The sequence below is a fragment of the Panthera tigris genome, chromosome B2 (assembly GCF_018350195.1).
Source record: "Panthera tigris isolate Pti1 chromosome B2, P.tigris_Pti1_mat1.1, whole genome shotgun sequence".
NCBI classification, from domain to species: Eukaryota; Metazoa; Chordata; class Mammalia; order Carnivora; family Felidae; genus Panthera; species Panthera tigris.
In genome coordinates, this window is record NC_056664.1 from 22,372,173 (window position 1) to 22,395,423 (window position 23,251).

At 41.3% G+C, this 23,251-nt stretch overlaps 1 protein-coding gene and 1 long non-coding RNA gene across 7 annotated transcripts in view; one reads left to right on the forward strand and one right to left on the reverse strand.

The window, feature by feature from the left end:
* Nucleotides 1–16,521, forward strand: part of F13A1 (coagulation factor XIII A chain) — a 164,642-nt gene extending 148,121 nt beyond the window's left edge. For both annotated transcript variants that reach the window (XM_007073130.3, XM_007073131.3), the window contains exons 14-15: nucleotides 8,331–8,467; nucleotides 14,813–16,521. In XM_007073130.3, the coding sequence (XP_007073192.1) occupies nucleotides 8,331–8,467; nucleotides 14,813–14,966 (291 nt within the window). In that variant the 3' untranslated portion in view covers nucleotides 14,967–16,521. The remainder of the gene's footprint in view (nucleotides 1–8,330; nucleotides 8,468–14,812) is intronic.
* On the reverse strand, nucleotides 884–21,799 carry LOC122238565. Of its 5 annotated transcripts, none has more exons than XR_006217501.1 (6): nucleotides 21,615–21,799; nucleotides 18,150–18,321; nucleotides 13,611–13,754; nucleotides 7,731–7,858; nucleotides 7,413–7,500; nucleotides 1,791–1,957 (listed from the first exon to the last, which is right to left on the reverse strand). It is a non-coding gene; the product is annotated as an uncharacterized LOC122238565 (long non-coding RNA). The 5 variants fall into 5 exon arrangements; XR_006217502.1 differs by lacking the exon at nucleotides 1,791–1,957 and adding an exon at nucleotides 5,253–5,439; XR_006217504.1 differs by lacking the exons at nucleotides 1,791–1,957; nucleotides 7,413–7,500 and adding an exon at nucleotides 884–1,014.
* Between the last annotated feature and the right edge of the window lie 1,452 nt (nucleotides 21,800–23,251).

Below are 23,251 nucleotides of genomic sequence, written 5' to 3' on the forward strand. Positions count from 1 at the left end.
CTATAAACATTGGGGTACAGGTGCCCCTATGCATCAATACTCCTGTATCCCTTGGATAAATTCCTAGCAGTGCTATTGCTGGGTCATAGGGTAGGTCTATTTTTAATTTTCTGAGGAACCTCCACACTGCTTTCCAGAGCGGCTGCACCAATTTGCATTCCCACCAACAGTGCAAGAGGGTTCCTGTTTCTCCACATCCTCTCCAGCATCTATAGTCTCCTGATTTCTTCATTTTGGCCACTCTGACTGGCGTGAGGTGGTATCTGAGTGTGGTTTTGATTTGTATTTCCCTGATAAGGAGCGACGTTGAACATCTTTTCATGTGCCTGTGTTTTGTTTCTTAAACTCCACATGAGTGAAATCACATATTTGTTTTTCTCCGACTAACTTATTTCACTTAGCATAATACCCTCTAGTTCCATCCACCCATGTTGTTGCAAATGGCAAGATTTCATTCTTTTTGACTGCCAACTAATATTCCATTGGTGTGAGCAATAATTTAAATGTTAAATTATTTTTGAGAGAGAACACGAGAAGGGAGGGGCAGAGAGAAAGGGAAACAGAGAATTCCAAGAAGGCTCCACGCTATCAGCACAAAGCCTGATCTGGGGCTCGAACCAACTAACGTGAGATCATGCCCTGAGCTAAAATTAAGAGTCAGTCACTTAACTGACTGAGCCACCCAGGCATCCCAGCGTGAGCATATTTTTTCCATTGGATAAAAGAATTTTCTTCCCTCTGATTTTTCCCTTTTAGCCATTCACTCATTTATTCATTCATGTATTCAGTTCATTCAACAAATAGTTATTTGGTGCCCACTCCATAAACAGGTTTTAGCAAATGCTCTTAAAAAAATAACCAGAGAAAAGGTCAACACCAAGAACATTTTTATTGACTTTTTCTTTGAAATAGGGAGAGATTGCTGATTTTCCTTCTAGCAGTGGCTGCCCTAGGTCAGTTTCAGAAGCACAGTTGCTGTTTTCTCGCATGGGTTGGCTACCGTATATACAGAGCCTGCGAAGGGAGGGAATTCACAGAAATCAACAGGCAGAATATCAGCAGGACCAGCACTGACCAGTGGGGTCTCAGCTTTCTGGGCTTGTAGTCATAAGGATAACACAGGTCACATAGGAAATGTCTCCCCAGCATGGGTGCCAAGACCTTCCTCTGAGTGGGCCCCACTCCAAGCCAACACCCACATTGGGGCAGGCTGCACCCAGCCTGGGGATGGGGGAGGTAGAGAGGGGACCAAATCCATCCCACTCTCCACCTGCCATGCCAAAAAAGGAGTGCCCTTTTCCTAACTTGCACAGATAAACCCCAGTGCTGGCCCCACATCCACATCTCTTCTGACTTGAAACACCATCAGTTTTTCTTAACTGGCACTCAGCATTCTTACTGAGATTAAGTGTAGAATCCTTTTTGCTCCTTCTCTGCTTGTGCCCCCCAAGCTCCCATTTTAACCAGGGTAGAGCAAGGCAGAGGGTGGTTGTGGGGAGTGCCCAAGCCCTACTCTTCCAGCATCCCAATGTATAGACCTGTGCCCTGGAGGGGAGGGCAAAACTGGGAAACCACTTGAGAAATGAATGTCACCATGACGGTTACTGGGTAAATTGTGAGACGTTCCTATAGTTGCATTTTGTTCTGCGACCACCTAAATATTGATACCTTCCAGCGAGGCAAAAAAAAAAATGAAAACAAAGACTTGGTGTTCTAAATGTCCCCGAACCCCGACCCATTTTTCCCTTCCCTTGTCTCCAACCAAGCACATTTTTCCCTTCCAACCTCCCTTGGGTTCTCCATGTCTCTTCCACATGTCTGGGTCACCAGGACCATAGGTCACCAGGCAGGCTGGCACAGGGCCGTGGGGACCTGGGCTTCTCCACTTCTCTTTCAAGTGTTGGTGGAGGCTGGCAGCTTCTCTCCTTTGTGACTCTCTTCTCCAGTACCTGAGAAACTATATCCGCATCATTCCACATAAGAGAACTCATGGGTGAGAAGGATTTCATGGTCACTCTGGCAACATGATCTCCCTTTAAACCTCAACTGCGTTTAGACTCAATAAATTCTATGTTTCAGAAGCTCTGCCAGATGATTTAACATATAATATCACATTGAATCCTCCCAGTAACCACACAAAAAAACAAAGGCCCAGAGAGTTCAAATGACTCAGTCCAAAGACATACAGTGGCAGCCCCATTGTCTTTAGACCCTGAGTCCAGCATGTTCCCCTCGGTTTCCTCCAACTGTGGTCACTTTCTGTGTCCCAACCACTACAGTTGTGCCCCTTCCCACTGTCCTATCAATCTGTGGAGAAAAACAAAGACGTCAGCCCTGATGGGCTGTGAGCATCCCCAGAGGGTCCCAGGTGGGGCACCATCAGCCATGACTTTACATGCTTGGGGAGCTGACTCTCCACCCAATCGTGGCTGTTGGTCACAGAGGAGCAGACAGTGGGTGTGCTCCGTCAGCCAGGAGAGAGCATCCTAGAGTACGTCTGTGAGTGAGCCCGGCCACTGTAAACTGAGCATTTGCATCTCCCCACTCAGCACAGCCATCGAACAACCTAGACTTGGGAATGCAAATGAGAAATTGCTGCTAACTGGGATGCCTAAAACATAATTTCTTCTCTATATTTCCTGTTTGCTATTTTTTAATCTTAAAAAACACACACACAGACACAAAGTAAAACTTCAAGAATAACGAATCTTACCTACCTTTATATGATCCCAGTATTTTCTAAAATGATATCTCTATCTTTACCTTAAATGGAAAATCCTATTATCGTCAAGTAATATATCAAGGCCCCAAGGCTACCCTGTCACATTTTACTCTGGCATAGGAATCAGATTCTTTTCCCATGAAGTCAAACACAAAGAGTTGGGTTGTACATATATTTTCAAATTTAGTTCAGGTTCTAGTATAATCATCGTGCTTACCTGGAAGTTTAGTGGTAACAGAAGGTAATACTGAGAATGATTCTTCAGTGGATTTCAGAAAATGAAGAAGCTATTTTCATTTTTAAAAATTACTATTTTTGCCTCTCTGCTGTCAGAGATGACAGTGTACGTAATGTTTAAAGATGAATATTTCGGAGTCAGAAAGACCTAGATTCATATCTGTGTTCTGCCAATTTACTAGCTCTATAACTCGGGTCCTTTGATTATCTTCTAAGTGTCAGAATGACATCAGTTGAATGAAGATGATGATAATGTTTGCCCCCAAGCCCATAGGGAGGGCTGGAGGGAGGACTATGTAAGTAAAATTATGAGTACAATGCCTGCATTACTAAGTAAACACTAAAAATAATGTGAGGTGCTATCACTATTGCTAATGACTAATTAGTAATTACCAATTAATTAATAACTAATTACTATTATTGCTATTATTGCTATCGGTATAGGGGGTGCGGTTAAGCCAAGATTCTGGCACCAGATTCTCCATATTCAAGTCTTACTTCCCCTACTATTGTCCATGTGACCTTGAACATGTTACTTAACTTCTCTGTGCCTCAATTTCCTCATCTATAAAAAGAAGATTCAATACCTACCTCATAGGGTTGTGAGAATTAAATAATAAATATAAGTAAATCACTTGACAAAAATTGTCCAATAGAACTTTCTATGATTATGGGAATATTCTAAATCTGCACTGTCCAATATGATAGCCACTAACCACAGGTAGTTATTGAGTACTTGAAATGTAGCTAGTACAATTAAGGACTGAATTTTTAATTTAATTTAATTGATTTTAATTTAAATAGCTACATGTGGCTAGTGGCTACCATATTGGATGGTGCAGACTTAGAACATTGCCTGACTACCATAAAACCATTAGTATTATGGAGTAAATGCTAAACTCAGCAGTGGTAGTGCTGGTGCTGGTAAGCAGAGTTCACAAATAAGAAGCTACTTATTACCAGCAAGGCTAGAGAGAAGAAAAAATGTATTTTCCAATAATACATGTAATACATTATTGATGGCACTTGAAGTAAGTGTTGTGAGGTGAACTAATAATAAACTGTGTGAATTATATTGCTACCTAAACTACTTCTTTCTCAAACTTTTTCCCTCATTTCATTTCAATTTTGAATACAGTTATGCATATTATAAAGCATATGCTCCATGGAAGAGATCTTGTGACTTCCTACAAAGTAATTCCCTCTAAAAGTTTACATGTATGTGTGTGTATCTGCGTTAGTAACTATCTTGTTCACAAAGAATCAAAATAGCTAGTCATTATCATTAAGCAGTATGATAGACAAGAACTCAGGATGTCAAAATTGGAGAATGGTATTTAACTTGGAAAATCATCATATTTTATGTCAATATTTAAAACCATATTTTCATTGGAGTGCCTGGTTCAGTCAGTTAAGTGTCTAACTTTGGCTCAGGCCATGATCTCATATGCTCGTGAATTCGAGCCCCACATTGGGCTCTACACTGACAATGCGGAGCCTGCTTGGGATACTCTCTCTCCCTCTCTCTCTCTGCCCTTCCCCTATTCATGTTCTCTCTCAAAATATATAAAAACTTAAAAAAAACAGATATTTTGGGGGCACCTGGGTGGCTCAGTCGGTTGAGCATCCTGTCATGATCTCATGGTTTATGAGCTCGAACCCTGGGTTGGGCTCTGTGCTGATAGCTCAGAGCTTGGATCCTGTTTCAAATTCTGTGTCTCCCTCTCTCTCTGCCCCTCCCCTGCTTGCACTGTGTATCTCTCTCTCAAAAATAAATAAAAACATTTAAAAATTTTTTAAACAGATATTTTTATTTTTTTTAATATTTATTTACTTTCACAGAGAGACAGAGAGCATGAGCAGGGGAGGGGCAGAGAAAGAGGGAAAGAGAGAATCCTAAGCAGTCTCTGTGCTATCAGCACAGAGCCTGACACAGAGCTCAACCTCACCCACCATGAGATCATAACCTGAGCCAAAATCAAGAGTCAGACACAACTGACTGAGCCACCCAGGTGCCCCCAAAACATGTATTTTTAAATGGGATATTGAAAACAATCAGAGCCATCAAACACATGGAAAAGACTTTGATGTCATGCAGTATGACATAGACTTTATCTTTTTTCTTTGGCCTGAGTAATGGCTACCCTTCTCTAAAGTAAGCACACATAAAAGTTTCTCCCTGACCTAACTTTCTCTGGATTGCTTAGGGCTTCTTTTGTTTAACTTTTTATGATAGCAAGAAAATCCAAAATATAACTACAATGATATGGAATTATTTTTACAGCATGAAAGAGAGGGGACCGGTGAAGATTCCTTAAAAAATTAGATTTGGACAGACATTTTCATCCACCATGGCCTTCTCAGCATTTCGCAGATACCATAGCATGCTCCTTGCTCAAATCAGCGCATACTGTGAAAATACCATGTGTGCGTTCCATTTTCCTCAAAAGAAGGGAGGAACATATCTCCACTTAATTTCCCTAAACAGAAAACAGTGATGTTAAATGTTACACAGGCTTTTGTATTTGGTTTGGTTAGAGTCTCTAGGGTTCATTATCATCTCAGTAGTCAGACAAAGGAAGTTTAAATTCTGGGTACAGAAGATGAATGTCGGGAAAAGGTAAATGAGTGTTCATTAACTGCAAAGGAAGCACTCTACAATGTGAGAATAGCCCTCTCCTTTCATTGCCCCCACTTCTCTCTGGCCTCCTGCCCACTCCATTGTCAGGAAAGCCTGGGCAGTATTTACATGCCCATGGTAGCAGCTGGCTACGATGATGACATCTGAGGGGAAACTGGTTAGGCATGAAGATATCTGAGAAGGCTTAATCTTCAAGTCATGGTCAGATCTAAAGCCTATCCGTGAAGGCCTGAGCATGGGCACCAACCTCTCAAACACTAAATTTCCCCATCACTGTCAAGAGTGACCTGGAAGGATGCACTTGGCTTCCCACAGTGCAGGAATCTTCCTGCAGAGGTAGCATGGAAATTGGCGTATGGAAATGATTCTTCACCTGGAGCCCACAGACCCAGGGAGGGCCATAGACAGACCTTCTGAGTCTGTAATGAATCCTCTAAAACCACATGTGAGAGGTGTATGTATCTTGTATTCATCACTGTGTATGTCTGTGTTGAGGAAGGGCCAGTTATTATCAGATTTTTTGCAAGGGGCTTATGTCCATACTTGTAATAGCATGCCATGAAGATGGCAGATGGCTCTAAAATAGTTCTTCCCTGAAGTTAAAGGGATCCTAGCAGACTTCTACCAACAGCATCTCTGAAGTAGCCCCACTTTCTCCAATTCAGTTTTTGTAAACATTATCTTTATCTTGTATTTTTTTTAAATGTGAAAGTGTTCTGAAATTTTTTTCCCAACTTATGAAAAATATGTCAGCCACACTTGAGAATTAAGCCAAGAACACTAAGAGTATTCTAATAATGCACTTCTGTACTTCCAGTATCTCTATCGATAGAGTCAGGGCATCTGGGGAAGACAGTGAAAATTTCAGCCTGTCTTCCAAATGTGTTGTCTGCATCAGAGATTTTCAACTGGGGAGCAGTTTTCTAAGTTGGTTCCTAGAAATCAACAGGGGTGCTTAAAATAAACTTATTACAGGCTCTGCCTGAGATTCTGAGTTAATTGCTTGGGAGTGGGCCTACACCTCTGTGACTTTTAAAGTCCCCCAGCTGACTCTTTGTGCATGCCAGGCTGAAGACCACTGGTGACAGGCTAGACACACCACTTGGCATGCAATCTGTGCTCTCTTGGTGACACCTGCCATGGTCACCACCATGATCGTTGCTCTACCCCCTGATCCCTCTGATGGCAGGATCCCCCACCCCCACCCCAGCGGGTGTGGATTTGAATGTACTAAACACAGAGCATTGGGCTGCAATTTTCATTTTTCTCATAGATTTTTAAAATCCCATAGACATAAATTTAGACACAAATTGTGTCTTAAACAGTGAAGCAATGAAGATTTATTCTTTACTGCAGATTCAGTAAGTGAGAGTCTTTTTCCTGGACATTATCCTTCCTCTTTCCCTCTATTCATAAAAAGGTTCATTTCCACATGATTTTTTTCTATATTATATGTCTGCTTAAAGAAATGGGGTATAACAATGGCTGGGCTGTTATGTAGAAAACTCAATAAATTCCATTGTTAAACAGTGAAATTAATTTCACAAATGTTTGCTGGGCACTGGCTACATGTTGGAGTTGAAAGTGCACTAAAATATAAATATAAGGTGAATAAAACAAGCTACCTTGAACATTGCTATTCCAAAAACAGTATGAGCCATAAGCTATGGAGCTTCTGTCTCATGCTATGCAGTGTTTTAGCTATTTTACATGCATTTTCTCATTCTACCCTTTTCTTAGAAAGGAAGAACTACTATTATTATTCCCAAGTTGTATAGAGCTTATGCAGATCCATCCATTCAGCATACATACCTCTGAAACAAACAAGCAAACCCCATAGCCACCTGGCCATTTTCCAGCTCACTGGGTTGGTGTTGGGAAGGCATACCATTCCTGGCACCTAATAAACACAGCCAAAGAGCCAACAGTAATAGCATTCCACGTCAGCAACCCCATGGGAATGTCAGTCCAGTCTTAGAGACAAGAAAACTGAATCTCAAAAAGGTTAAGGCCCCACTACTAGTAAGTGTTGAACTGACACTGAACTCAGGCCACCTCATGTGACGCTTTGCCAAATACCCAATCCTTCTGAGACTTGTCATAGATAAACTTACTAACAAAGAGCCTTACTCTCTCCTGGACTCAGGTGTTGTAGCTGTGGATGAAAAGTCTTTTTGGCCTATTTTAGCATCCAGATTCCTTTTCTTCAAGTTCCACAGTGATGACTCCCTCTTTGGCCATATTTCTTCGAAGTGTGCCTAAAAGTAAGAAGGCTCAGTCACCCTGGAGCCATCTCTTCCTCTTGAACTTAGGAATTCCTCCACAGACACCGCCCCCACCCCCGGTGTCCTGGCAGGAAGCTTGAGTCCTGTCCAGAAGCAGAGTTTGCCTGGCCACCCTCACCATGGAAATGTGTTGCTACACCAAGTGCACTTCCATCTCCTGCTGATAGAGAGCAGCTGGTGGTCACGGCTATTCACCTGAGCTCTAATTAGGGTGGTTTTCCTAATGAGGAAAAGAGTGTGATCCTAATTAGTAATTTTCCATCTTTGTCTCAATAGGTATCCCCCAGTCAAAGCAATCAGCTAGCCTCATCATCCTGGTTCCATTGCCAAAGAATAACCATTCTGTAAAACCAGCAAAAGTGAAGATGGTTAAGGACACAGGAGAGCAGAAAGCTTTTATGTGCTGCTAATGAACTGCATTTTCCTCCCCCAACTCATGTCTTAGGTCCGCGGCACTAGGATGGTTGGTTCTGACATGGTGGTGACAGTTGAATTCACCAATCCTCTAAAAGAAACTCTGCGAAATGTTTGGATATACCTGGATGGTCCTGGAGTGACAAAACCAATGAGGAAGATGTTCCGGTAAGGCCTGGGGTGGGGACTGAGAAGGTGAGAAGTGACGTGGGCAGGCTTATCTTTCTCTGTCGTTTCCCAACTTACATATAATGCCGAAGGAATGTGTCTGAGAAGCTGCTGCCTTCTTATTGGCCATTTCTATGAGTCATGGGGTACAAGTAGGGTTGACTTGACTGGCACTTCCATCATTTAATCCATAAAACCACCCTAATGAGGATGCTATTAGCATCTCCCTTGAGGTAGTAGAGGAGTTTGAGGCTTTGAGGGGTTGGCTGATTTGGCCCGAGTTTCACAGCTTATAAGAGTAGTGTCGGGTGCCTGGGTGGCTCAGTCAGTTAAGGGTCCCACTTTGGCTCAGGTCATGATCTTGCAGTCCATGGGTTTGGGCCTCACGTCAGGCTCTGTGCTGACAGCTCAGAGCCTAGAGCCTGCTTCAGATTCTGTCTCCCTCTCTCTCTACTCCTCCCCCACTCACACTGTTTCTCTCTCTCTCAAAAATAAATAAATATTTTTTAAAAATGTAGTGCAAAGATTCAGACTCAGGGTGGCTGATTCAGAACCTAAGTCTCAAGCATTGTGCCCTGCTACCTCCTCATGTAGCAGTGATACTAATATCTATTGAGTACCTACTATGTGGTAGATGTGATGCTGAAAGATGTCCCTTTGCAAGGGTCCTTTCTTCCCAACGCCACCCCCCAGATTTTGCCGACACATGCACTCTAGAACTGTTCCTTTCAACAGAATAAAGGTGAGCCTCAAGACTTGCAGACTGTGTTCTCAGGGGACCTCAGGCTCTGTGATAATAAGAATGAAATCGCTTCATCCATGCCTAGTGCAATTGGGTTGTGCGCTGCAGTTTCTGGGACTTCTACTGACAAAGAGTATCACCCAACAACACAGCCCATTTCATGGTCAGGTAGCTCCAATTGTTAGGAAAAAATTCTACCTCTTGATCCTACCCAGTGATCCTGTCATTTGGATTGGCACAGAACAAAGCCCAACTCTCTTCCACCTGGTGCCCTGCAAATGTTTGCAAACAACTGTCACATTTCTTCATACCTCCCCTGACTTCATCCCTCTGACCCCTGATGGGGCTTCAGCTTCCCTCATCTCCCACCTAACTCCAGTTTGTCAGGGCTCCTCTGAAATTGTGACACCCAGAATGGATCCCAATCTTTGAGGTTTATTACTTTCATTTCTACCACAAATAAGTCCCTGTCAGCATCAATCAATCTAGCATATTTCCTGTGGGTGACCTTCTAAAATAGAGAAGGGGAGGTGGAGGGCTGCGGAAAGTGCCTGATGATGTTAGGAATATCTTCAATGCACTTTCTGAAAGTTACCTCTGAATCTGTGGGACCAGGCCAAGGCCTCCTTCACCCCTTCTGGGATGCCTTTAAAGAACACTTTGCCCACTAAGTGCTCTCTGCATTTCTTTTAAGTTACAGTGCTCACAGCCTTTGCAATCCCATTGTCCAAGAAATGCCTGCTGCCCATGAATGCAATAAACAACAGAGAAAATAATTTGAGTGCTTTTTAAAGAAGGCAAGCACAAAACATAACACCCTTCCTGTGCTAATAGGAAAGTTGCAGGAAAAAAAATTAAATTAGAAATCATCTTCAGCCACAGGGAGAGGTCAGCAGTGGTAGCCTTGCTTTTGTCAGAACCGATAGCCTTACTCACCCCTTCTCACACCTTCCCACTTGAATCAGATGCGAGAATCACTCAGACAAAGTGAAACAAGTTTCTTCTTCAAAACAGAAGAAATCTGCATCCAATTTTTCCTTCTCAGACGGTATACCCCAGAAGCTTCATCTGAAGCTACCAGAACCCCCTGGTCCCTGTACACCTTGGTTATGCCCCAAATCCCACCTTGATCACAGGCCAATGCATGAAAAAAGACCATCTGTGTGTTAGAAGAAAGATTAATCATCACATGGTGTAAAGACCCACCATTTGGAAGGCATAGGGCTCCAAGTGGGTTGAGTGTCTAGGCATTTATTGTTACTATCTTACATTGGGGTAGTGAAGTGGAGTGAATCATGGAAAGGATGGAAGAGTCCAGTCCCTACATGGACACAAGGCAAATGCCCTGCCCACACTCTTTTTTAAGGTACTATTGGTACTTACTTCCAACACACTGGTCTATTGCAGATAGATAACAGACAGAAAGCCAGGTCCTCAATCTGTTTTGGGAATCCAGATCTATAGGGTGGATCTCTCAATGCAAGGGTAGCTTTATTTCTCCTAGACTGTCAAACATTGGAAAGAACTTGAGAGAGAAAATGTTTAATACCTAGGGTGGGCTTGAGACTTTGGAAAGAGCACTATTCTCTCTGTCTCCTCCTGACTCCAGCACACACATTCACAACTAAGACCTGAGCCAGCCAGCACCCACATCCATATTGTCAGAAAATTACAAGAACTCCAGGGTACCCTCTCCTGCCAAGATCTGATCTAGAGTGGCAGATCCATGTAACAACTTGGACCCTTAAAAAGAGCAATTCTGCAGAATCAGAATCCTTCATAAGAGTGTATTCCTTTCTAGGATACACATCTTGAATCGTCAAGAGAATCACTACCCCTACCTATCCACCCACATTCCTGCCAGGGCCCTAGAAGGCAAGGGGTCTCAAGCTCAAAGCAGGGAGCCTGGAAGGCAGGAGCCAGAAAACATGCAATTGAACTAGGAACAAGGAAGGCAGTGCTGCTTGTTCCTTGTTCAGGGTAAGACCCAACTGTGCTCTGAGATGGTTTACCTGTCTGCCTTCTCCCACCGCCTCCCTCCTATCTCAGATGCTTGGAAGTGCTTGCCCCCACAGACTCTCAGCTTTCAAGTTTCTGCACTTGATCCTTCCAGAGCATCAAATAATTCATCTTCCAGATTCATTTTTCTCTTTAAAAAATGATCAGGTTCAGTAAGTTATTTCAAGAGAAAAGTTCCCTGACTTTGTAAATTTTGTTTTAAATTTTGAGTTTCTCAAGTAGGACAGAAGCTGAGGGCTAGACACACAGAGAACAACCCATAGATAGTTGCAGTTTATTGTAATAATAATCCCATTTGCCTGCGTGCGTTCAAGATGATAAATGGCCAGCATATCCTGATAGCTCAGCACATTAACCGAGAACCATTTATCACAACATCTATCCCCAGGCAAATAGGATTATTCCAGTATTACTCCACTTACCAATATGGGTAAATGATTCTTTTCTCTTTCTGTACATAGTTATCTGTAAGTAAATGCATACTTAGACATGCAAGTGTATCTTCATTTATGAGTATCTTTGTATGATTCTCTTGAGTAGGCATGTATACATGTATGAGATACATGTACAAATATCATTATGGGACTGAGTATAAGAGTAAGAACCAATAACAAAGTGAAGCTTGGGGATTATAGTTTCTGTTGGAGGTAGTCACCTGCATTACATGGCCCCAGACCAGATCCTTAAGCAGGATGACTATTTTGCTAAGTGTTTCTGATTGATCACTTGGGGAAACCAGGGAAGAAAGAATGAATGGACCAGGGTAAAAATAGCACAGCTCTTGAGAAATAAATATCTCAAAACATGTATTCATATTGAATTAATCACTGTAAATTAAGGACAGAGAACTGTTGCTCTGCAAACAGGCAGGGGGAGCTTACTTTCCTAGTTACATTACAGAGAGTTCAGGCAGAGGAAGCAATGACCACAAAGGGGGTTGTGGTAATAATAATAACAATAACAACAACAACAACAGTAATACTTTTATAAACAACATTGGGCACTTTACCATATTTTGCCATGTTTCCAAGTGCAGTACAAATAGTAATTCACCACCACCCTCCCCCCACTCTATTCAATATCCCACAGTGTCTGCTTTTTATAGGTGAAGAAACCCATGGTGAGGTCAATGTTTTTCAAACTTTGAATCGTAAAATCAACTTACTGAGTTTGAACAATACCTATACAGGTGACGTGTGTGCACTTTTCACATAATTTGCCTATTATATAGTGGATGGAAACAGTGTATAGAATCACATTTATAAAGAACAAAAATAAAGAAAATAATTAGCAAATACCAAATTAAGTAACACATTTAGACCAGTAGTGTCAAAGTCAATGCCTAGAGCAGCTCCAAAGTGAGGAGTCCCCAAGGACTTAGATGCCTTTCCCAATTCACTGGGCACAGAGATAAGAGTTTGAAAAGAATTTCTTATTTAGTGCCTAGATTTCTAAGATTTGGGGCATTTCCCCTTTTTATTCCAGAGGATGTACACCCACAGCCAGCTAAAATACATAGATTTTAGCTCTATTTAAGGAAATTTGGGGGTTCTAAGTTTACATAGAATAGGTTAAACACAGGTATGGGGCTCCATATTTCTCCTTGTACTTTGGCTCTGCTTAAAGTGATGCTCTATGGCCCTGGCACCCAGGGACAAATGGGGGCTTACATAGCTGAGGTCTTTGAACCACTCCAGACTTTCCTTGACAGTTCCCCTTCCTTGTAACCACCCCAGTCTGAAGCTAGAGAATCCCCAGCTCTTTTGGTCTCTCAGCCCCTTCATGGTACTAGTAATAAGTGCCATCCATTAGGGATGTATTCACAGAATGCCTCTGTACAACATGTTCCTCATTTCTGAGCATGAGCACACTCTTCATGTCCCCCAGCATATCTTTGTTCTTCCATGGTCTGGTCCATCAGATTGTGACTATGGAGGATTCCATAGGATCTAATCTTCCTTGCCTGTAAAATGAAGTCACTAGACTAAATGATTTCTAAGTCCTTTCTAATTCTGATGCGCTGTGCCTCAATAATCCCATGAAAGCAGGTCCCTTTTCTAATATACACATGGTGGTATATTCATCTCCCCAGTGCTCTCCCAGAGAAATGTTGGCCCAGGATTCTCTGCAAAGACACCCTGCACATACCCTCCCTGAGGGTCAGAGAGCAAAGACCAGGAATCCTCCATGAACAACACTGTAAGAAGCTCTTAATATTGAATAAAAGGGCATCTGTCTTGCTTGTGAAAAAAACAAAAAAACAAAAAACAAAAAAGCAAGCACAGTGGTCAGAAAACTCATCTTTTGGCAGATATTGTATGAAATACAATAGTAGAAAGAGTATGAATTTGGGAACCAGAACATCTTGAGTCCAAAGCTCACCTCTGTCCATTAATAGCTGTGTGATCTCGGAAAATTGCTTTGCTTGTTTATCCCTCCACTTTTGTTCTTTTCTTTCTTTTCTTTTCTTTCCTTTCCTTTTCTTTTCTTTTTCTTTTCTTCTTTGATAGAGAGAGAGCATGAGAGCTGGGGAAGGGGCAAAGGGAGAGAGAGAGAGAGAGAGGAATCTCAAACAGGCTCCATGCCCAGTGCATATCCCGACCTGGGGCTTAACCTCATGACCATGAGATCATGACCTGCATGGAAAGCAAAAGTTGGACCCTTAACCAACTGAGCCACCCATATACCCCTCCCTCCATGTTTCTTAACTATTAAATATGTTAAATAGTATCTACCTCAAAGGACTATCATGTATATAAAACCTACATGTAACTTCCTCCTGAGGCTTCAATAGGGTGATATATGTGAAGCATCCAGAGAAGCCTAAATCCCCTCAACCCTGATTGACCTCAGTCATTCACTGGAGTGAGCTTGACCATGAAGCTTAGGAAAACCTCAGAAATAGGCTGCAAAGGAAGAGGAGAATACCATAACTACTAAAGGTCAGTCCCATTATCAGGATGGATACAAATGAGTAGCAGAAAAGTGCATGGTCAAAAGGACCCATTTTGTTGGTTAAACAGGATTATGAATTATAGAGCATGCAAATACTCCATCAGTTGGCAGCAGGTAAGGTTATGTTCTAGATCTTGGGCCTGGGAATAATGTCTACTCCAAGGGAATTGGCAATAACTAATTAGATTATCGGGACCTCAGCAAAGGCAGCTGGAGATTCAGCTAGGAGTCTAATCCAGGAGAGAATCAGAGTGGCCCAGAGTGAGCCAAAGGAGATTAGTCACATCCATGAGGTTGCTGTGGAGGCTGGAGGACAACCTAGAATTCAGTTGGCTCATGGCTGGTGGGAGGCTCAGCCCCAGCTTCACCACACATCTACTGGGTGGCTGGTTGATGCATTCAAATGGAAGGAACCATGACCCAATGGGTCTGTCTCTAGCACATGCCCATCTAGAGGCCTTGTTTGCATCAGAACTTTTGGAATCAGCCCTTTGTCTTCTAACCACCATCCACTGAGAGAAGGAGAGCGTATGAATCAGGCAGGTGTTCTTACTGCTTCCTGATCAAGGTGGGAACCGGATCTGCCTCTCTGAAGAGTAAAACCTTTCCTCTCTTTTCCATCCTTTCAGTGAAATCCGGCCCAACTCCACTGTGCAATGGGAAGAAGTTTGTCGACCCTGGGTGTCTGGCCCTCGGAAGCTGATAGCTAGCATGACCAGTGACTCCCTGAGACACGTGTATGGCGAGCTGGAGTTGCAGATTCAGAGACGACCTTCTGTGTAAATGCGCAGGGGGCTGAGATGGACCCAGGCACTGAGCCCCTTGCAGCCTTGGCTAAGGAAATTCTAATGCAAAAAATAGCTCTTGCTTTAACTTAGGTGTGAAGACCCAGCCAGGATTGCATGGGGCTCCAGAGTGGAGATGCCATGTATTTCAAACACAACTTTTCAGTATGACTATTCAATATGGAAGTTAGTTTTTAATCACTCCACCTTCCAAAGAATTCTGAGCATTAGCTTTAATTAAGCTCTAATTAAGCTCTCATAGCTCATAAGAGTAAAAGTCATCATTTATCATCACAAATGGCTGCAGCTCCAAATATCAGAGGACTTCATTTAACAAGGGGATTTGCTCAATACCTGGCTTCATGTAAAACAAGACTCTGATCTCCCACTCAGCCTTTTGGAGGTAGTATACTCCCCAAAAGGGAGAGAAGCACATGATTTGGGCCCTAGAATTCTATTCCCCCTTTTTGGAATTAGATTCTACTCTCTGTGTCAGAATATTTTTCCCAGGAATTGAGTACAACATCATTTTTCTTCTTGGCAAAGCCAGGGCAAGGTCTTTCATGTTGCACCTGCAGCAAAGCAACTGCCTGCCAAATTTCACAGATTTACCTTCTGAGAAGATGTGGCCCCATATTAACAAATTGCATTTGTGGGAAACTTAATCACCTACGAGGAGATAAGATAGCAGGTGCAATACTCAGATCTATTAAATAATGTAATTTTATGGTGAGTTCTATAGGAGGTGTCACACTGTGGCCTGATCAGCAGGAACCAATATCCCTTACTTTAACTCTTTTGGGACCACAATACTATAAAGTAACAAGGCTGATTTGGGACAAGGAGAATGATGAATTAATCTCCTTAATTAGTGATTATACTTCATGTGTCTCTCTGGGATCCTTTCCTTCACACAATAATGCCAGCCCAAGTACATTTTTAGAGATAGAATAAGCCCTAGAAGTTGGAGACTCTGGCAGATTTGGTGGACAGACATGTGGAAGGATGAACAGCCACTAATTTCCTGTTGTCCTTCATATCGCTCATGTTGAGACATCAGCTCAGGACTCAAGCACTGAAAGGTAATATGGACTCCATCTTGCAAATAGCCAGTGCTGCCACAGACCCAATGACAGAGGATGCTAACAACATTTGTATTATGCTCCAAGATTCCAACAGGCAAGGCTATCTACTATGGATTTGCAAGCCTGATTTATGGCCAAAATTACCCATCGATAATGCCTAAGGTGTGATTCTTAACAAAAACAAAAGCAAAGTGGGAAAAGCCATAGTGGAATTTTCTGATCTATATAACCACATTTATAAGCCTTTGAGACTGTTCCCAGCACCAGGAATCCATGAAGAGTAGGGGTCACCTCTATAGTTGCATCATACCTAATTCTATTAAGTAATCTCCCAGCCTTCCAATACTCAATTTTAAAATGAAATGCATTTTGCTATACTGTTAAACTGGCTTCATAGAGTGTATTCTTATTAACTAGAGTGTAATTGAAGCTTCAAATAAAGTTCATCTGATTGTGTTTGCATCTTCACAGAAGTGAACACTTTTTTTATTTTCTTAATTAATTAATTTATTTTTGAGAGAGAGTGAGAGGGGGAGGGGAAGAAAGAGAGAGAGGAAGAGAGAGAATCTCAAGCAGGCTGTGCACCGTCGGCACGGAGCCCAATGTGGGGCTCAAACTCACAAACCATGAGATCATGACTTGAGCTGAAACAGAGTTGGACGCTTAACTGAGCCACCCAGGTGCCCCCAGAACTGAACACTTTTAATTTTCAATACAACATACTACTCACTACAAGTGCTCAAGAAACCACCCTTCCTTAGCAGTAGATAACTGACTCTGCAAGGAAAACAAGCATCTCTCCTTTAAAGGAAATTACTTTAGTCGGTACTCATGTCAGTTAGCTTTCCTTACTGCTCTCTTTACATTTTATTAACCGCATTCACCAAAGGAGGAAGTATACATATTTAGTTCAAAACCAGCTTCCAGAAACTACAAAATCTCTGTAGATACTTTTTCATGAATGCTCTCCTGCATCATTATGGTGAATCAGTGGACAAACCAGCATGGATACCTATCATAATGAATACCCTTTTTGGTCTTAGAACAGAGGTGGAAAATATATGGCAAGTGTGTATGGGAGATCTTACATTCATGGCAAACATCACTGAATAATTGCAACTCAGATAAGACCTCAGAATTCTCCTCCACACAGTACTCCAGGCAGCTATTACCAACTGATTTAGAGTTGGCACTCAAAATAAAACCTATTCATCATGCCTAAGAGCCAGCCCATCCCCTCTGACAACTGGGATTCTACACTGTATAATAATGTTGCAGCTCTAAAAATCATTTTAGCGGTGGTAACAAGCAATGAATCTCAGCACCAGAGTCTCTGAATTCTAGACTTTGCCTGTGCTAGTCCCCTGTGCTTCTGAACAAATCTTTATTTGTGTTTATAGCCTCAATAACCAAAGAAGGATAACAATACTTATGTTATCACAAGATTCTTCTGGGGGATATATCAAGCAAAACTTCACAACAACACATGAAAAACTATAGATAGATGATAGACAATGAAATAGGTAGATAGGTAGATGAGATAGATAGATAATAGATGATAGAGAGATAGATGATAGATAGATGATAGATAGATAGATAGATAGATAGAGATAGATAGATAGGAGAGATTGTATGAATACATATAATTACAAGTAATTTCACTTCATCAACCCTGTAAAAGAAGTAAATGTAATTATTTCCAGCCTGTTGTTGCAGAACCCAGAAAGGCCTAGGAAGCCATGAATCATGGTAAATCAAGGTATGGATAGGAGCAATTAGTGAAATCTACCCCTGGTTTACTATATTTTCTTTAAATATTTTGTCTCCCAAAGTTTTTAAGAATATTGAGTTAAAATCCCGGGGTCATGGGATGGAGCCCCACTTAAGATTCATTCTCTCTCTCTCTCTCTCTCTCTCTCTCTCTCTCTCTTTCTCTCTCTTCCCCCTTCCCCACTTGCACTCTCTCTTTAAAATAATTTTTTTTTAAAAAAGGTGAGAAAGGTAGCATGTCAAGGGAGCTGTCCATTTCAAAGACTGATACAAGTATATTACAGACAACTTCCTAGAAGCTGAAATTTGGGCAACCAAGTAATTACCATTGGTAGAGACTGATGAAGACCCAGGATCTTATTCTTAGGGCCATTCTCACTGCTGTCTTAAAGACAAACTCTCCAAGTGAGTCAACTGCTTCTACAGATACTCCTTCCCACTTTAGGACAAGTGTTTCCTTTGTTTTCAGCATTTCAACTGTTTTACCTTCTTAAGTCTCTGTAGAAGAATGAAAACAAGATAATAAAAACATCTTTTGAGTATGTCTCTCAGAAATCTCTCTATAAAAACAAACACGTGAATAACTGAGAAGAAAAAAAACAAAGACCTCCACTGCAGCAGGATGAGTGACTAAGAGACTGTGCTCACCTCAAGTGCCAGGAGTTACACTGAGCATTTTTTAGCTCCAAAGACAATAGACATTTTTTAAAAGATGCTTGGTCAGCTTGCTGCTGATACAATTAGTGAACCCCCATTAATTTTCACACTAATCATTGTTCTAGGACTTAAGTAATTATTTAAGCAATGTTTCACCAGCCCTGAAACTAATTCAAACATAAGGGGTCCTAATAAGTATTTCCTATTAATGAAAACAAGTACCCAAAATACAAAAAAAGCATACTTTCCTCTTCTTTTTGGTTTGAGCAAGTTTAGACAGTGAGGAAACATAGCATGAAAAATAATTACAATCAGACTTAGAGTTTGTTACCTAAAAATGGTAGATTATAGAATACCATAAAATTGTCATCACTGCTCCTATTGAGTGGTGGTGTCCACCTTCCCTCCCCTCAACTCTAGGTGGTCTCTATGATTACTTTGACTGATAGAATGTGGTAGAAACAATGCTACCAGTTATATGGCCCAGGCCTTGGGAGACTGGTGGCTTTAATTTCTTCATTCCTGAAATCCTTTCCATAGAAGACCTGAGCTGCCATGTAAAAGCTCAACTACTTTGAGACTGCCATCCTAGAGAAACTACATTCAATGCTCTGGTCAACCATCATAGATGAACTCAGCCTTCCAGCAACCTCCACCAAAGCACCAGACAAGATAATGAAGCCATCTTAGCCCCCACCCCCATCCCAGACCAACTCATCCACCAGCAGAGTGCCACTGAGTAACCTTTGTCACTTAGAGCAGAATAATCACTCTGCCAAGCCTTGCCCAAATTCCTGACTCATCAAATCATGAGAGATGACAAAATGGTTGTTGTTTTACATCACTGAATTTGAGGTTATCTGCAATGCAGTAAGATGAAACCAGAGCACTTAACCCAACAATCTCAGAAAGGAGAGCAATTTACTGATTAACAGCTTTTTTTGATTTGGGGAAATGCTATGTTTTTGAACTTCATCTTTTCTTTCCAAAAATATGTAGTGATATATAGTTTGCTGTTACTCAACAGCTTCCATGTATTGGAAGAGACCTAAACATGTATTCTTCCAAGTTTAATAATTTAAATATTGCCAGTTCCTTCAACTCTTCCTTTTAAGCTATGGTTTTCTGGGACCTTCATCAGCTTCATCAGGGATTGGTTAGATGCTGTAACTTGAAGATGAGAGAGAAGGCACAACAAAAAGGCTGATACTGCTCTCTCACAGAGACTTAGGAAGTAGGACCATTCCACTAAGAACCTCAAAGAGCAGGTCAAATCCTCTACTACCCCCATAAACCCAGCCTCCCCATGAGCTGAAGTACTGGGAAACAGTCTGGTCATGAACCTACGTGCCATTGTTTTCTCCTTGAATGTTCAAAAATGCCTTGATTTGCATATAGGTCTACACTGATTTAGCTCTAAACTACTTGAAACAAAATGGAATGAAATAATTTATTTTTCTATTAGTTATACCTAAACCCAAAATTTGTGGCTGCTATTACAGGTGAGCTGGATAATGGCCTGAAACCTGAAGTTTCTGGTTAAAGATGAGAAACTAGCCAATTGATGTTAGAGCAGTCTTACCCTCTAGAAATGTGTCCTCAGCACTCACTAGTGGTGATAATGAGTAGCTATCCTCCTGCCCAACCTCTCATCTACAAGGGCCTTTCTGCCACAGTGAGGCTCCCCATTTTTGTGCTGTCTTTCACCAAAACATCCAAAACCCACAGAAGGCCTATATCCAGGTGGCTCCCTGAGATCCCTGACAGAAGGCACTGGGAGTAGTCAATCCCTGTTGTTCTTGCCCATGCTCATCAATACCACACAGCCCTCAGAAAGCAGAGGGGCACCTGCTTTTCCATTCTATACTTTTTCCTCAAAAGAGAGATTCCTAAGCTTAGTAGAGTATCCCTTCATATCGCAAACCATGACATTTAATATGGATTGTGAATAGTTTCCTACCATAATGACATTGATCACTTTTCCTTTACTGTTTCTGGGGTAGTTTGTTAAGGCTAACGTTACCCATATTTCAGATTTGGACAACTATATCATCTGGGGATTTTCAAGTGAGAAGTTCACCCTCCCACCAAGTATTCCCCTACCCAAACCATGCCTGTCTAGGCTGAAGTGCCCATGGCATTAGCCTGGTGTTGCCAAACTTGATTTTTGTACATCTTTTTTGGTATAGACACAAGGCCAAGCTTATGAGTATTTTTTCTTTTGTCTTGGCTATAACCATGAATTCAAAAAATATGACTCTAATAAAGGAATCTGCCTTTTATGCTGATAATTAAAATGCTAGGTATCTTCAATAACATTCTAATTAACTTTATTGAGTATACAATGCTAAAAGCCCATATAGATCAACAAAGTGTTATTACTGATATAAAATTGAAAAATAGGTGTAATACAGCAAAATCTCTATGTTGAAAAACAATAGGCTTCCATGATATCTTCACTAGTAATGTTAAGCAGAAAGTGACAGCTATTATCTGGGAAAGGTATGATAAAAAAAATAAATAAATAAAAGCATGGGCTCACCTAAATAACCCAAATAGTGAAAATATAATATAAAAGTACTCTACTTCCATCATTTCTTTTCGTTAATCCTGCTTATCTCCAAAAAAAATCTAATTTAAGCAGAGCCACAGTATCTATGTATCCTAACTTGTGCTTAATGTTTTGTTCTGTTAGTACTCATTATATGTAAAATAATAACACATAATGAAATCCTGGCTGTATGTTGCTTTTCAAAAATTAATGCATTAGATAATTAGGTATCCAAAAGGTTACCTTCACTGTTATTTTTTCATTGGTGTTATTACTAATAAAACATGCTGTTTATATCCCATGGCACCCTTGGTCCTGTGCTGAATTGAGCAGCAGTGAAGAGTCCTGTCCTGCCAAAAATAGTGACTGATCCAGGGTTCTTCTAGTGACAATGTAGAATTTGAAAAACTACTTGGCAGTATCTACTAAATCCAAATACATGTTGCGACCCAGTAATTCAACTCCTAAGTATATTTCTGATAGAAATATGTACATATATTTATCAATAGATAAGACCGTTTGAGAATGTTCATAACATTCAAAATAATCAAAACATTTTTCACGAATCCAGATGATCCTTAACTGGGTGCTCCGGCTTGGGATTTCTCATGAGGTAGCAGTCAAGGTTAGCCAGGACTGTGGTCTCATCTGAAGATTGCTCTCAGCTGTCAGCTGCCAGTTCTCTGCAGACTGGTGCACCAAGGACTCGGTTCCTTGCTGGCTGTGAGCTGGTGGCCTCTCCCAGTTCCTTGTCCTGCTGGCCTCACCATAGAGCAGCTCACAAGTTGACACTGGGCTTGCATCACAATGAGGAGTCAAGAGAGCAAGACAGAATCTAAAATCTTTTTGTGACCTAACCTCAGAAATGACACCCATCATTTTTGTCATACTCTGTTAAAAATGAGTCACTGAGTCGAGCCCTACAGTCAACAGAAAGGAATTACACAGGGCATGAATATCAGGACGTGGGAATCATTGGGGGATATCTTAGTTATTCCTCAAGGAAATTTGAGTTAAAAAAATTGTTCTTAGAAGTGCTAAGATGAAGTCATACGTTTTTGGTTTTATGTTGCCCTCCTTCCAAGGCCTAAGAAGCTATCCATGCATACTAAGTGACTTCCAATTAAATTTTTTGAGGGTCTTTCCTCCATAACAGAAGACATCAAGCTTGAGGATTTACTTCTTGAAAGGCCACCATCTGACCAGAACGAAACGAGTCTCTTTGACCAACTAGTCTAGTTTTCTAGCTAAGAGGGTAATATCTGGATGCCAGAGAAGGAGGAGTTGGTGTTTTCACTTCAATACCACATAGAAACAGAACGCAAAAAAAGCCAACAGTCTTCACCATTGATATTCAGGCTACCTCAGCTAGGGTTCACCTTGTTGTATTTAAAAGCCAGTAAATGCAGCAGAGATTGTGTGGCAGACCATATGTTAACACATGGAGAAATAATACCCTTTAATCTTAAAGTTGATTATCTCTTTCCATCTCTGCTGTGCCTTGGCATGGCTTCCCCTGACAATTTCTACCAAATGTTGAAAGAAGTTGTAGTATCTGGCTGACCCATCACGATGATTTCCTTTGCCAAAAATGACTAACAGTTTCAAATGACTAAAATAGATCCCATTTAGGCAAGCATCCACTTTTCAACTTATAAAAGGTCTGTGGTTCTGGTGTATACATCGCTATGTACCTGGTCCAGAATAGTCTGTCAGTAAGCGTTGTTGAATGAATGAATGGTCATAATGACCACCTAATGGAGCAGGGAAAGTGTTACTCTCCCTGGTACTTATAGTTCAGGTTGGTCCTGTCATTTTGGTTACTCTCATTCAAGTATTTCCCATATGCCACTAAAATCCCAAAGCACTTTGTCTCCAGGCAATTTGTTTCCTTTTTACCATTCCACCCCCTAGAGTTGGCCTAAGAATTAAAGCCTAAATAATATAAAAAGGAATGGGAGTCGAGATGGGGCAAGAATGACAACTCCATCACTGAACACAGCTCATTTGAACAAAACCTACTGACTTTCTGCTTCTCCTTGGAAATGGAACATCCTGAAACATTTAACCTGAATTATCCTAACCAAATTTTCCCAGAACCCTAGCTCCTCTTTTCCCATGACAAACGCCCTCAAAAAAATAGAGAGTCAGAAATAGCCTTTTTCTCTGCTCAGACTACTGCCAACATGATTTTAAACAATTCTGCAGATAACATTAGTC